The sequence below is a fragment of the Megascapheus bottae genome, chromosome 5, assembly GCF_031878675.1.
Source record: "Megascapheus bottae isolate mThoBot1 chromosome 5, mThoBot2.hap1, whole genome shotgun sequence".
Lineage (NCBI taxonomy): Eukaryota > Metazoa > Chordata > Mammalia > Rodentia > Geomyidae > Megascapheus > Megascapheus bottae.
In genome coordinates, this window is record NC_143513.1 from 39,322,467 (window position 1) to 39,338,841 (window position 16,375).

Below are 16,375 nucleotides of genomic sequence, written 5' to 3' on the forward strand. Positions count from 1 at the left end.
TTTCAAATAAGCATATATACTATATATCAGATAACAAGGTAAAATACTGTAACAATATGAGAATAACCAAGGGACAACAAAACAGATGAGAAATAACATAGTACGTTAAGAACAACAATCACACATTATATGGCTCATGTTTCCATATCCTGGAGGTCCTTTCATTTAGCATCATCCTATATGGCCTTATGTATCTAGGTTTTGCCCTACTGTAATCCTCTGCTAGGAGAGTCTAAGGTTTGTACTAATTATTACAAATGAGGGAAATCATTGAGTCCATGTTCCTTTGAGTCTGGCTTACTTCACTTAATATGATTTTTTCTAAGTCTTTCCATTTCCTTACAAATGGGGCAATGTCATTCTTATGCTTGCAATGAACATTTTCAATAGCAAATAAAAATTACGGCTTATTTTCAATGTCTTCTGTGCTCTGGCGTTTCAGCTAACATTTTGTATTTACAGACTCATAAAGAAAGCTGCTAATCTGAAAAGCATTGCCATCTTAAAAGGGCCAGTAAGTCTATAATTCTGCAAACTAAAAAATGTCTTCAAACACTTTCAGTTCATCCTAACAAACTCAAGTCATCACATTCTGTGAAAGAGAAAAGGAAGTCAAATCATTTTACATTAGAGAACTTTTAAATTTTAGTTAATTTAGCCCTGTAGTTAAACAAACATTGTCTCTTCATTTGGTGATAATATATACCTATGTTTTCAGTGAATATCAGAGCAGTATCCATAGAGAGACAGTCAATATCAACTTGACCTCCTTGTATTCGATACCAGTTGGCTTGCAAATCTATGGAGCCATCAAATTTGTCCTGAAATCCAGTTTGAGAGCTGTCATTCATTCCTATAAGAACATCATCCAAAGCCCACTGCGCTGAATGTTTCCCTGCAATCAGACGAATAAAGGTGGTTGGAGAAGGCTCATTATACAGCAATATGAGTATCTTTGTTACTATGACTTTGTCTCTCTCTCTCTCTCTCTCTCTCTCTCTCTCTCTCTCTCTCTCTCTCTCTCTCTCTTTCTCTCTCTCCCCCCCCACCCCCCTTGAAGGTAGTTCTGGGTGCAGTGTGCAGTGTGATCTAACAGCTACCAGGAAACATGGAATGAACTACAACTTACCATGTTGTGGTTGCCACCATCGGAAAGCTGTAGCTGGTGTCTTTGCCTCCCGTGGCAAGTCGATGGAAATGATCTGTGGCTCCAGAAATGACATGAAGTCCAGCTCTCGAAGCAAATGCCAAACTATCCCATTGTCATTTGAATACTGAACAACAAGCCCTGAGTTACAAGACATAAATCCAGTTATGAGGACAGCTTTCCCAGAGGCAGCTACTTCAAATTGTGTCTGAGAGGATGAGGGCGCATCCATCTAACTTCTAAGGGATGAATTAGTAGACTCGAAGGCTCATCAATTTCTTGACACTTTCTAATACACTGACTCCCAGTAAATGGAGACAAAAAAATATATAAGCTCTTTTAAAGCCCGCTCAAGTTTGCATGAGTGATGAGTAGGCTGGTAAAGAGAACATAAAAACCACTTCTGATCATGTACTTGAATTTTAAATTCCACATTGAACATTACAAAATCTCATACCATTATTATATACTCAGAAAGGATCTCAATCTCCCCGACACAAATCAAGTCATTCTCTTTGCTGCAAAAACATCTGGCAGTAAGAGCTGCCCAGTCTGAAATTTTATTAAGCAGGAAGGTCTTTAACCTGTATGCATTGTTCAGACCTAGGTAATCAGAGGCTGAATTATTAAACAGCAAAGTATTAAACAGAAAAGCAGAAAGACTAATGACTCTCAAGTGTATTTTCTAGTTCTTTTTCTCTGGACCACTCATTTACCTGTACCTGTTCCATCTCTCACCACACCCTACACCTGTCACCAGAGTAGCACTGATTAGGCAGTTACATGGTAAAGTTCAAGGGACCTCATGTGTTACCCTTGCCATGCCTCCTAGAAAAACTTTTATTTAAAAGAGGACTCGAGAAAAGGTAATCCTGAATACAAGGAGCAAACTGAAATAGAAGGGATCAATTTAATATGTATATTTACAGAAATACATATACATCAGTGCATGTCTTAGAAATATCCCTATGCATTGAGGAGGAGACCAGAGGGTATTTTCTAGTGGCCAGTTCCACAACTGTTATTAAAACTGGCATTCCATTAGACTGGGAGCTGGCCTAGTAGTAGAGTATTCTATCACGCATGAAGCCCTGGGTTCAATTCCTCGCAGTGTTGTGGGTCAGGTGGCAGAGCACTAGCCTTGAGCAAAACAAAATGTCCAAGGACAGTGCCCAGGCCCTGAGTTCAAGCCCCAGCACTGGCCAAAAGAATGGCATTACATGCTCATAAATATGACAAGGGACCCTGAGCTACTTTCTAAGTATTCATGGAAATTATGCTCAGTTAAGTTGTATATACTTATTGTATTATTTTCTAATTTTTGGAAAATTATAAACAAAATTTTGTTTTATATATAACATTTTTTATTTCCCTACTGTTGACTGATTAGAACGTTTCAATCACTTTGTCATGTTTGATAACAAAGAGTTTAATAAAGTGAAGTTTTAAAAAGAGCTAAAATATAGGGCTAAGAAGAAGCTGTTCAAAGGTAATTAAGTAATAGCACATGGAAGTATGGATATCACATATGACAAAGAACAGCACCAGGAACAATAATGATAAAAATGCTAGAAAATCAGAAACTTCAAGGGAATTAAACCTATTGCATTTATTTTTTAAATTTTTTATTGTAATGTATAGGGGGGTTACAGTTATATTTGCCAAATAGTAGGTGCATTACTTCTCACACATTGATACCCCTTGTCATGTTTTTGTCCCCATTCCCTCCCCCACCCCTCCCAATCATCTTGTTTTCCCTGCTTCCTTTCCTATTTCAAATAAACAAATAAACATATATACAATATGCCAGGTAACAAAGTCAGATACAGTAACAATACAAGATTAACCAAAGGGCAACTAAGGAGAAGAGAAATAACATAGTATGTTAAGAACAACAATCACACATAGTATGTTAAGAACAGCAATCACACAAAATAAAGTTCTTGTTTCCATATCCTGAAGAAAGCCTATTAGTTTTAAAATAGAATGCATCAAATGTAAGGATGAGATAGAAACAGGATCTCTTTAAAGAGATGATGTTGTGTACAAAGGTGTAGGAATGGAGAGTGAGAACTTTGGTTGGTTGAGGTGATACTTCCCTGTTTGGAACTGAGAGACATACTAAACTTGAAGAAAACAGAATCTCGGTAGAATTTAGCCTTTTCTAGTTAAGTTGAGGACTGGTTAGAAAAAGGGCTATTCTTTAACTGTTATTGTTTACTCAATAACTCTATTGATCTAAATTTTAATGAAATAATGGATAGCTAAGACCATAGGTATTTCAAAATTTAGAATTTTAAATTTAGGGTCATACACTTGCTTGCTTGACTTGATTATTTTGCAGGCGATTTGCCTACTTGAGCCATACATCCACCCCTGCTTTTTGCTGGTTACTTTGAAGTCCAGATCTCATGAATTTTTCTTTCTCGGCTCATTTTGAGGCCCTATCCTCCAGATCTCTACCTCCTGAGTGGTGGGCATTATAATGGAGTCACCACTGGTCTACAGAATATTGGCTCTTTTTTGTTGTTGTTGTTGTTGTGGCTATTGATGCATTAAAATGGTTTATATTTATTAAGATGAAAAAGAGTTCAGAGAAGAAAAGAAATATTACTAAAATAGTTATTTGGGAGGTGACCAATTTTGCACCAGTTTTTGGATTGGTTTCCTAACACAGTTCTAATGAAGAGAATTTGGCGGGGACCCTAGTGCATGGCTTTGGAGGTTAAGTCATTAAGGACATGAGAGATGGGTAGTACCTGGTGACAGAACACTTGCCTTAGCCCTGAAGCCCTGTGTTCCATTCCTAACACTGCAAAAAAGTTTAAAAAAAAATCAGTGTATGTTCTTCCTTGCTCTTTTGTGTTCCTTGCTCTGAGGAAAACTGACCTTCATATACTCAGGACATTCAAATAGCCTATGGACAGATCTACATATTGAGAGTCTTCCCCAAGTCAAGGAAGAACTAAAGCCTTTTGCCAGCCAATAGTTGAGTGCACCATTCTGGTTAAGGCTCCTAATATCTGTGCCTTGTCTGGCCTTTGTCATGCCACCACTTCAGGAGATATCTTAGACCAGAATCACTCATTAGGAACATCTAAGTTCCTAACTTCCCAACTCACAGAACTTATAAAGTTATATATATATATATATATATATATATCAATTTTTTATGTGGCATGCTAACCCAGTCTTACTAAAGCAGAACTTGCATTTAACAAGTGCAAACCCCAAATGGTTTCAAGTACACATTAAATATGACCCATGGCTCAGGTGGTACATCTTCCATTTGAGTTCTGCTAAGCTGCCTCTCTCCTCACTAGCTTTGTACTGTCACTTGTTGAGACAAAAATGAGGACTGCAGAGATGAGACCTCAGTTCCAAAGGACGATACTGGAGGGTCTCAGAGACAAATATGGGTTGGAGGAATGTAAGTGAGGAGAACAGTAATATTTGTATTTTATACCAGACTCTGAGCCTCCTTAGCTGTGGGGCATGTCACATCAGGGAAATAGAAACCTATGCTGTAGAAAAAGAGGCCTAACTTGTGGCCCAGAGCTCACTTCCTGGTGTTGGGACCTCACCTGGCTGAGATGGTGCCTGTTGCCTGGTCGGAAGGCGTGGTTTGTGGCTGTGGTTTGTGATGTAAAGTAAGGCTACCTCTGGGATAGGTCCCAACCCTTCCGCCCTCTTGGACAGCACATGATTCCCGTCTTTACCTACCTCTCCCCCGCTCTGCCCACCTTTGGGTTGATAGGCTCCTGCATCCTATATTAGCTGAATGTACTTCCTCAATAAATGAGTTCCTGCCTTGATGGGTCTCCCTGATGAGTCTCCCTGAGGGGTCTGATTGGCCTCCGGGTGGGAGGGCTGGGTGCCAGCGGCCAGCTGGCCCTTTCCTTTCTCAGCTAGTCCTGGTCAGGGCATGTTCTCTCTATCCCTCTTGCAGGTCTGGAGGGACTGAGGACTAAAAAGCCTGACACTTAGCTGGGTCACCTAACATATTTGAATAAACATCTGAATAAACCAAGCTGTTTTATCTCATCTACTGAATGTTTAAGTCATGTAACACACTTCTGTTTTTAAACCAGAACCACATCTACATTCTGACTACTCTTTTTTTGAAAATTGCCTAATTTGGACTTTAATTCTAAATATGTAAATTGACTCTTCAGCTTAAGTAAGGAATCTTTACTTCCATCACTGTAAGAGATTTGTTCAAGGATTTACGCAGATTTACATGTCAACCACCCATTTTCAATAAGAGGTTGAGAAATGCCTGTGGGAAGTGAATTACATGGCCAAGGTTGTGTGAAAGAATATTGCTCAGCACTGGCTGAGAACAAGTTGCTTGTCCCTATAAAGGAAAAGACATTGCCCCACAGCAGAGAGGTTAAATATGGAACAAGGAAAGCCTTCTGTCTATGGTAAGCAGATGGTTCCTATTATGCATTGTTCAGAGCTTATTTACCAGCTTATTTGTTTATCTCTCTTGCTTATTGAATTTTGTTACTGTCTGACTTCTGACAAGAATGAAAGTTCTCTTCAGGTGGCCATTTATGCTCTCACAGGGCACATAGCACATGGCACAGGGCATGTTTGCATTTCTTGGGTCTCATCCCAGCACCCTCTCTTTCCCTTTCTTTTCCCACAGTCTACCCAGCAATACTTCATTATCCTGGGGGCTGGAATGGAGATGTCAGATGATACAGAAAGAAAACATAGACAAAGGAGAAAGCATTTTTATTTTAATTTACTGATATTTAGAGGGCTATGATCTAACTCATCATGATGGATGAATCTTGTCTTTTGTTGATGCTGTGTCTGCAGTATCCAGAACAACAGTGTCTCGCTAAAGACAGGTAGATGACAGTTTAGATACTTACTAGACTAATTATTACTGAGAGATCCAAAAGATACCAGTAAGTTAGTGATGATATGGCCAAGGTTTAGAATTGGAGAGCAGAGGATGCTCTGTACTTTGGCTGACCCATGGGTATTGTTGAAGCCAATATGCTTTACATAGTCATAATGGACTAAAAACAACCTTAGCCCATAATCTTTTACAAGATTATGATATTATTTTTAAGACCATGTTTTAAAGGTATCTTGTTTTTACAAGCTATGTTTTGAGGAAGATCCATCTAAATAGTCCACAGATTTCATACTAGGAAATAATATACATTATCAGGTCATTGAAGAAATTTCACCGTATCAGCAGAGTTCACAGAGAAGCAGCTGTGTTTCAAGGGTTTTGTATTTCCTTCAGAAATGAGATATGAGAGACAGAAGATGGCAGGAAAGCCTAGTAAGAATGAGGTTCAGAGCAAAGAGAAAGAGTGTAATAGGATGGTTAAGATATACAGTCTGGAGCCAATGTGATGGTTTAAATCTTTGCTCATCCACTTAGTAAGTGCATGATTGTGGACAAATTATTGGATCTCTTACTTTCTAAAGCTGTAGAACAGTCTATTAGTGATTTCCACGTTAAGGGGTTAGCATGGAGACGAAATGAGTTAGCACTGGTAAAATACTTGTACACAGGGCTTTGTATGTAACAAGTGCTCTATGAAAGTTAAAACTTTTTGTTTCTAAGAACAGTTCCTTCTGCACAAGGATTCCGTTCCTCCCAGAATGTTCAGAGGCAGATATAGAGTTTTCTTTACTTTCAATAACTCCTTATGGAAATAAGCTTAGCTCTCACACACGGAATGTAAAAATCTCTGTTATAACTTTTTCTGTCCTTGTGGAGAATTATAAAGAAATAGAGCTCCTTTTGTTCCTGTACTCATGCTGTTTTCCAGACTTCAGGATCTAGAGGAGAAAGCTTAAGGATGATATTGCACCAGCCTGCCTTTCTGTATGGGGGGAAAAGATGAGGATGATTCCACACACAGATTAGCCGTGGAAATCCAGACCAAACTTTGCTAAGTAAAAGGATTACTTCATCAATAATGAAATTACTTTGTAATTCGTAATTTCTATAAGGAAGAGGGAAGCTTACCTTCATTTCTAGCCCTGGGTTTGATGCAGGTAATACCTGAAGTTTTGCTTCCAATTTGTACATAAAACTGAACAAGCCTGGAGGAAAAAAAACCTCTAGTTACAAATAGGTGAGTTCAGAAGAGCTTTAATCATTTGTATTTGGACATGGGGAAAAACACACTGCAGTTCTGAAGTAGTTCTTTTAAACTTAGATACTATCTGACAGGCAGAAAGTATATGGATTACAGAAAGTTAATTCTATGAGTACATATAAAAAGTTAATTGATACATGGCTTTATTCTCTATACTGATTTTTTTTTTGCCAGTCCTGGGCCTTGAACTCAGGGCCTGGGCACTGTCCTTGGACTTTCTCAAGGCTAGAGCTCTACCACTTGAGCCACACACCATTTCTAGCTTTTTTTCTACGCATGTGGTACCAAGGAATTGAATCCTGGTCTTCGTGCATACTAGGCAAGGACTCTACCACTAGGCTAAACTCCCGGCCTTCTATACTGATTTTTTTAAAAATATTTTTTATTGTAATTAATAAAAGGGTTACATGATATTTGCTAGATAGAAGGTGCATTAATTCACATACATTGATACCCTTTCACATATCTTGATCCCCATTACCCTTCTCCCCACTCCCCCATCTTGGTTTTCCCCCCTTCCCTATCCAATTTCAAATAACCAAATACAAATATATCCAATATATCAGATAACAAAGTGAGATACTGTAACAATATAAGATAATCAAGGGATAGCAAAAGAGATGAGAGATAACATAGTACATTAAGGACAACAATCATTCATTATATGGCTTTTGTTTCAATATCCTGGAGGTCCTTTCAATTAGCTTCATACTATATGGCATTATGTATCAAGGTTTTGCTCTATTGCAGGTCTCTGCTAGTAGAGCCCAAGGTTTCTACTGATTATGACAAATGAGGGAAACCATTGAGTCTATGTTCCTTTCAGTTTGGCTTACTTCACTTAATATGATTTTTTCTCTCTTTCCATTTCCTAACAAATGGGTCGATGTCGTTTTTTCTGACAGCAGCATAGAATTCCATTGTGTACAAATACCACAACTTGTTGATCCACTCATCAACTGAGGGACATCTAGGTTGGTTCCATACCTTTGCTATGGTGAATAATGCTGCAATGAACATTGTTGTGCTAGTGGATTTAGTATGCCCTCTTTTCTGGATGGTTGGGTAAATGCCTAGTGGAATTGCTGGGTCATAGGGGAGCTCTATGTTTAGCCTTTTGAGGCACTGCCATACTGCTTTCCATAGTGGTTGATAGACTCTACTCCCAAGCTCCTTGAGCTGATTCAAAACTTTGGAAGGGTAGCAGGCTATAAAATTAACCCTCAAAAATCAACTGCCTTCCTCTACGCCAACAGTGAGAGGAATGAGGCAACAATCAGGAAAGCAACTCCTTTTGCAATAGCCTCAAAGAAAATAAAGTACCTAGGAATTAGCTTAACTAAGAATGTAAAGGACCTTTTTGATGAAAACTTTAAAACCCTGAAAAAGGAAATTAAAGCAGAACTAAGGAAATGGAAAAACTACCCATGCTCCTGGATTGGAAGAATCAACATCGTGAAAACGACAATCTTTCAAGGGCTATCTACAAATTCAATGCAATACCCATCAATATCCCAATGTCATTCTTTTTTTTTTTTTTTGGCCAGTCCTGGGCTTGGGCTCAGGGCCTGAGCACTGTCCTTAGACTTTCTCTACCACTTGAACCTCAGCACCACTTCTGGCTTTTTTTTTTTTTTTGTATGTATGTGGTACCAAGGAATCGAACCTGGGTCTTCGTGCATGCTAGGCAAGCACTTTAACCACTAGGCCAAACTCCTGGCCCCCAATGTCATTCTTTAAAGAAATAGAAGAGGCAATCCAAAATTTCATATGGAATAATAAAAGTCTCCGTATAGCAAAATCACTTCTTAGCAGAAAAACAGCACAGAAGGAATTTTAATACCAAACTTTAGACTCTATTACAGAGCTATAATTATCAAAACAGCTTGGTACTGGTACAAGAACAAGCCTGAACACCAATGGAATAGAACTGAGAACCCAGATATTAAACCACAGACCTATGGTCACCTAATCCGGGACAAGGGAGCCAAAAAAATAGAATGGAAGAAAGATAGCCTCTTCAACAAGTTGTGCTGGCAGAACTGGTTAAGCACATGCAGAAAACTAAAGCTGGATCCTTCTTTGTCACCCTGCACTAGAATTAACTCCAAATGGATCAAAGACCTGGAGGTAAAAGCTGACACACTGAAAACTTTACAGGAAGGAATAGGAGATACAGTAGGCCTCCTTGGCACAGGTCAAAACTTTCTTAATAAGGACCAAGAATCACAACAAATCAGAGAAAGGCCGGGTAAGTGGGACTGCATTAAACTGCAGAGCTTTTGTATGGCAAAGGACATAGCTAGTAAACTAATCAGGAAGCCTACAGAGTGGGAGAAGATCTTTACCAACCAAACAACGGACAAAGGCCTCATATCTAAAATATATCAACAGCTCAAATAATTGAATCACTCCAAAACTAACCTCCAAAGTAACAACCATCCCATTAAAAAATGGGCCAAAGACTTAAAGAGAGTCTTCTCTGAAGAAGAAACAAAAATGGCCTATAGACACATGAAGAAATGCTCAACATCTCTGGTCATAAAAGAAATGCAAATCAAAACAACTCTAAGATTCCACCTCACTCCAGTTAGAATGGCCAGGATCAAGAAAACTAATAACAGATGCTGGAGGGGATGTGGCCAGGAGGGATCACTACTACACTGTTGGTGGGAGTGCAAAAACTCTATACTGATTTTTAAAGCAAAGAAAACAATTTAAATCCAATTTACTGTGATAGTCTGATGCAATTTAATGAGAAATATCCTAAATCCAGATAATGACACTCTTGGAAATTGGAGATGATAAAAATGTAATGTTAAGAGGTCCGATGCTATATTTGTTTATGTAGACAGAATGGCCCACCTTTTGCAGATTTACATGAGCTAACTCAATTTTTCACAATTGACTCTTACTCACTGAGATGTAAATTATGCCTCCATCTATGGTAACTAGCAGAGCCCAAGTGCTAGACTGGCACACCCTTGAGAAAATGATGCAGCAAGACAGGGAAGAGACTAAAGGTATAACATTTTATGAGAGGGAACCCAGATGGTATGAGTATAAGGTCTAAGTACTTTAAACATGGTTCCCCCTGACCCCTTCCTTCCAATTTCCTCATAATTGGTTAAAACCTCCTACCTTTTTATTTTAGTGTGTTATTACTATGTCCATTTTTTTTTACAAAAGAACAAAAGCAAACAGTTCTTTATTTTACCAGGAGGTGTCTATATGTGTAGATATATATATATATGGAGAGAGAAAGAGAGAGAGAGAGAGAGAGGAATAGAGGGAGGAATTCTGGGCAAGGGGAGAGGGAGTGTATTTTCAAACTAGGGTAATTTTCAATAAGTGACTATAAATTAACTTAGATGAATAAAGGTTTATCATTTTCTGACATAGCACAGTTGGAAACATTGTCTCTTTTTAATCTGCACACACAAAGATTAGTATCAAAGATGAAGAAAATCATGCCGAATACACACTAGACACTCAGACTTTGGGGATGGTTGTTACTGATTAATGAATTGTAATGTAATTAATTTTGCTACAACTATCTTTTTTGTTATAGGGCTAAAGTTATGCTTTAGTTTCACACATAACCTATATTAGAAAGCATGACTTAAGGGACTTGAGATACTAAGAACGTTTTATACTAGACCTCATGGTACAGTCAACACGTGGTGGCATTTGTGGAGAACTGTACCCGTCAACAGCTCACCTGATGGTCCTGGTGTCCAGAGGGACAGTCCTCGCTTCCCTTTTCCCAGGCCCATTGAAGTAGAGGGATTTGCCATCGTTTACAGTTCCACAGCCAGTTCCAACCTGGCCACCAGTTATCTTGTACCACAGAGGGCTGAGTTTCCCTTCAAACCTGTCGAACATCTCACTGTGATTAGGGACAATGGATGCACAGGTTCCTTGTGCAGCTTCAGAGAAAGAAGACACAGGGGAGATACTTTGTTAGAATTACTAAGTATTAAAAGGTATATTTAGCACATGGGTGAGAAAGAAGTTGTAACTCACAAATTCCTTCCTGAAAGCCAATCCATTCTGTCTTTTAAGTGTTCATTTCCTTTGAATAAAGAGAGATTAGGGATATTGCATGTCCTTAGCTGTGGCTTCTCTGAGGGCTCAGATAAACTGAAAAGGAGATTTTTTTTTCCTCAGTAAAATTTGTTCATTTATTGTTCCTTTATTAGAGAACCAGCAAGGGGAGTTAAGTCCTAGATTTAAAAAATACCACCATTCCAACAACAAGTGACAGAAGGCCCACAGAGTGTGTCAGCCTGCAGTTACGTGCCAGATAAAGGCAAGTGCACGGACAAGCTGGGAAGGAGGCCTTTGAAGTTGTCCCCAGGGAAAATTCAGGAAAAAAACCGTGAAGCTTAAAATATTATTTCCAGTTTTACTCTTTAATCTCAGCTCCCTCTTTAGTTTTGCTAATGGTCACGATTCCTAGGTGACAGAAATGGTTACCATTCCTATGTTACCTTTCCTAGGTGGTCAGAAAATACTTCGCTGTAAAGCTCTCTTGGGACGACTTCAGATTTGCTATTTTATGTTTCATTTTTTACTTTCAATGTCAAAGGTTACATTTCACATTTTGTGTAAAAGCAAGGTGAAGAGTTCAACGAGATCTCATAATCAAGTGGTCAAAAACTTGGGTCTGTTCTTCAGAGAATAACTACTTGAGTCTGAAACGAACTTCCAACAACATCTAGTCATGTGACCTGAAGGATTGTTAACCTAAATAACAACAATAACAACAAAAAACAACAAAGCTCCCATACCTCAGTTTCCCAAAATAAAGTACATAGGGTTCACAGTACTATGGACAAGATAATAATTAGAATTAAGTAAGATAAAATAGAGCAAAACCTAGATACAGAGGCCATATAGAATGATGCTAAATTATCTCTCATCTCTTGCTGTTCCTTGGCTATCTCATATTGTTACAGTATTTCTCCTTGTTATCTGATATATTGTATATATGTGTATTTGGTTATTTGAAATCAGATAGGAAAGGGGGGAAAACAAGATGAGGGGTAAGGGTGGGGGGAGGGAAATGGGGACCAAGATATGAAAAAGGGTATCAGTAAAGTAATGCATCTTCTATCTGGTTAATATAATGTAACCCTTCTATCAATTACAATAAAAATATATGAAAAAAAGAATTAAGATGAAATATGAAGCTCTTATTTTATTCAAAAATCAAACTTTTAAAAAGGTATGATAGATCAGGAGTTTGGCCTAGTGGTGGAGGGCCTCCCTAGCATGCATGAAGCCCCGGGATTGGTTCCTTGGTACCATGTACAGAGAAAAATCCAGAAGTGGTGCTATGGCTCAAATGGTAGCATGCTAGCCTTGAAGCACATAGAGGCTCAGGGACAGTGCCCAGGCCCTGAGTTCAAGCCCCCAGGACCAGAAAAACATTTTTCTTTAAAAAGCTCAAGGACAGAAGGCATTAAGAGAGGGAAACAAGAGAGACCAATGAAAGCTAAATACTACTGAAGCACATTGTATGCACATAAGAAACTGTCAAGTGACCCAGGACTGGTGGTTCATGACTATAATCATAGCTACTCTGCAGATAGAGATTGACAAGATCAGAGTTCAAGGCCAGTTAAGCAAACCAAAACAACAAAAACAAAAACAAGAGTGTGGTAGCATGCATCAGTATTACCAGCCATATTCATGGCCATAGAAGGATCTCAGTCAAAGGCCAATTAGAGAAAAAGGCAAGACTTTACCTGAAAATTAATGGAAGTAAAAAAAGTTGAGGATATGGTTCAAGCAGTAGAAGTTCAAATCCCAATATTGCTAACATTTTTTAAAAAAGAAAATGTCATAATGAACTTTATTTTTATTTTTTGTACAATTAATGAAGAGCAAAATTTTTGAAAAGAAAATCCCCCTGCCCCTGAAAAAGAGTAAACAACAAATGCTAAAAATGGAGTAAAAGAAAGCATTTATTTTTGTGCCTGGCATGAAGCAGAGCCTCAAGCAATGTTCATTATGATTGCTATTAATAATAAATAAATCCTCTTCAGGGAGTGAAATTTGTGTTATATTTTTTTCTTCAGGCAGCTTGAAAGTACAAAATATCTTAGCACTTCCTATGCATGGGTGAGTGATTCCTACTTTGTAAAGCATAAATTCAGAATCTATTTCTTTGAAAGAGCAACATGGAATAATAGTATTGGGAGTTACATTTTACAAGCAAGCCATCCATGGACACACAGGGGCAGCCTTACCAGTATACCCCAGATCACAGAAACACACGCCTGAAATACAGTCTCCATGACCACTGCAGTAGTTAGGGCAAGGCTCAGAGATGTACACCCCATCCAGGGCAAACGGAGGCACGTTCTTCTGTGAGCTGCTCTCCTGGATCCACCGGAACCTGGTTTTGCTGTTGGGGAAAACACATCTGTCTTTTACACTCATATCTCCCACCAAAGCACTAGGATGCAGAAAGATTCAGAAAAACTCAAGAGACTCATCATTTATTTAGATGCTTGCTTGATTGCTAACTTAACCTTCAGAAGGCGTCTCTCTCAGACCTTCCTCAAAACTTCTGTGTCTACTTCAGGACAGATATTTTAATTCCAGGATGATTTCAGGTATTGAAGACATTTATTTCTGGGTGTCAGTTGTGGGGCTTGAACTCAGAACTTAGGTACTGTTCCTAAGCTCTTTTGATCAAGGCTAGCACTCCACCACTTGAGCCACCATTCTACTATTGTTTTTTTTAAGGTGGTTAATCCTACAATTAATTTCCTGCCCAGGCTGGCTTTTAACTGCAATCCTCAAATCTCAGCTTCCTGAGCAGAGCAGTTATGATTGCAGGTGAGAGCCACTTGTGCTTGACAGATATTTCTCTCTCTCTCTCTCTCTCTCTCTCACTCTCTCTCTCTCTCTCTCTCTCTCTCTCTCTCTCTCTCTCTCTCTCTCTTCGCTCTCTCTCTCTCTCTTTCTCTACATATATATATATATATAATATTATATATGGAAGGGTTTTGATGACCAGCAATATGCAAAAGTTTGTATTTTCTCATTTTTTTCATCATAAATAAATAAGATTATTTGACTTAGTGTCTCACCTCACCATCATGATAATTTTATGGATATTTTCAGATGAGGCTATTGGGAAATACTTGAAACTCACAAATAGAATGCTCATATTAGGATATATGTTATTTAATTGCCACTGACATGATTCAAGGAGGGAAGACCTTATACTGACAGCTCTGCTGACACCTATGGCTTCCTTCCCTTCCTCTTCATCTCATGTCTATAAGCTCCAAAGTACTCATTTTATGGACTCTTGGCACCCCAATCTGGGCTGTCAGTTAACCCCAGCAACTGCCAAGGAACAAGGAAACACCTGTATTGCCTTTAGTTGAAGGAAGGTTCAAATAGAACCATCACTGGCATGATGCAGATATTTGTATTTTTCCAAATTATGTCTGCTGTCTGATGCCTGCTGCTACTCAGTTCTCTTCTCAGTGGCTGTATCTTGGAATTGAACACAGGAATTTAGCTACCTCAATGTTTCAGATAAATAATAAGAAGAAAAGACTATTTCCTTGCCATCTTTAATCAGAGCACCATGATGCAGAAAGCATGGGTTCCATACTTGAACCTTTCATTACTATACAGGTTCATGGAAGTTGCATCTGCCTTTTAAACTAGGGAAGTTTCCTGTGCTCTGTGCAGATGTGACAGGTGACAGGTAGTGGCAGAGGCAGTCTGTAGAATAGTAAGCAACTGTGTTTGTATCCCTGCCCAGAGACACCCATGTTTTGCATCTGCATTAGGAACCTAGAACAGCCTGTACACTGTCTAGATGGAGATGCCTCTGAGAGCTGGGAGAGATGCACAGACAGGTATTTACATCACTGATATCTTCCCTCCACACAGAGGAGCCAGGTGGATTCCTGTAAGCACAAACTACTCCTTTGAGAAAAACAACTGAAAGTTATTTCTGAAAGAATAACATTCTAGCAACTATTATAATTATGTTGTCCCATGGCAAAATAGCTCCAAATTTTAATAATTTTAATAAGTAGAATTCTCAGTTTTGAACACACCATGTTTGGAGACATCCAAGTTTAACATATTGCAGAAGGAACAACAGCTAGTTCTTAGCTAGGGTGAGGAAGGAAGAAACATGTTCATGTTCTCTCTCTCTCTCTCTCTCTCTCTCTCTCTCTCTCTCTCTCTCTCTCTCTCTCTCTCTCTCTCTCAGCAGAGGGTCCTCCATCACAAATGCCATCCATCAGTGAGCTGGACGGTATCCAAATTAAGAAGGAAGCTAGATCCTAATGAGGTTTCATCTTCCAAAAGCTTTAGTTCAGGAAAATATTGACACATTGGGACCCTTAAAATATGTTCTTAGTGATTGAGGCAAAGGGCATTTTCTTATTTTACCACATAAAAGACAACCATTTTCCCCCCTCAATATGCTTTATTTGATTTCATTCTTCTATTAATTGAGTGATTCTACCAGGGTTAAACAAACTGCAATTGCAGATTCAGTTAAATGTTAGCAGGTTTGGGGAAAATCAAACTGGATTTGTGTTTCTTGGCTCTTGATTATATTGTTTTTATGAAGAAGTTTTAGAATTCTTTAACATCTTTCTAGTCATTGCATCCCAAAACTACCATGCTATGTTCTCCAACTACACCAATTTATGTAACAGAACCGGGCTTGGATCATGGTAGGGTGTTTAATACAGAGATACATGGTTACAGGGACCACTTGTGATGGGCAGAAAGCAAGATACAATGGTTCTAGCTGCAAACGCAGAGAAATTTTCATATAGAAGGAAAGAAACGTCATGAGTGAAGCTTAAAAGGCAAAACAAAGAGCTAAGAATAATACATTAAAAAATCACTCCCATGGAGAGCTATCTTAGCCAAGGACATGGTTGTGGTGTTGGCTTGTTTTTTGTTTGTTTTTATCCTGGACAGCACTCTTGGAGTAGGGAGCTCAAGTAACAAGCCTCTGGCAAACCTTCAGAATGTTGCTGGCTCATAAGCTGGTGACTGTTACACAGTTCACATTCCTTCTTTCTCCTTCCTT

The 16,375-nt window shown here is 38.7% G+C and overlaps 1 protein-coding gene across 1 annotated transcript in view; it reads right to left on the bottom strand.

Moving 5' to 3' along the window:
* The window catches only part of Reln (reelin), a 422,671-nt gene that overhangs the window by 73,159 nt on the left and 333,137 nt on the right, over positions 1-16,375 (bottom strand). Inside the window, exons 29-33 of the mRNA XM_090332938.1 lie at positions 13,542-13,699; positions 11,006-11,213; positions 7,152-7,228; positions 1,130-1,288; positions 707-895 (exon numbers count right to left, since the gene is read on the bottom strand). Coding sequence (XP_090189064.1) covers positions 707-895; positions 1,130-1,288; positions 7,152-7,228; positions 11,006-11,213; positions 13,542-13,699 — 791 coding nt within the window. The remainder of the gene's footprint in view (positions 1-706; positions 896-1,129; positions 1,289-7,151; positions 7,229-11,005; positions 11,214-13,541; positions 13,700-16,375) is intronic.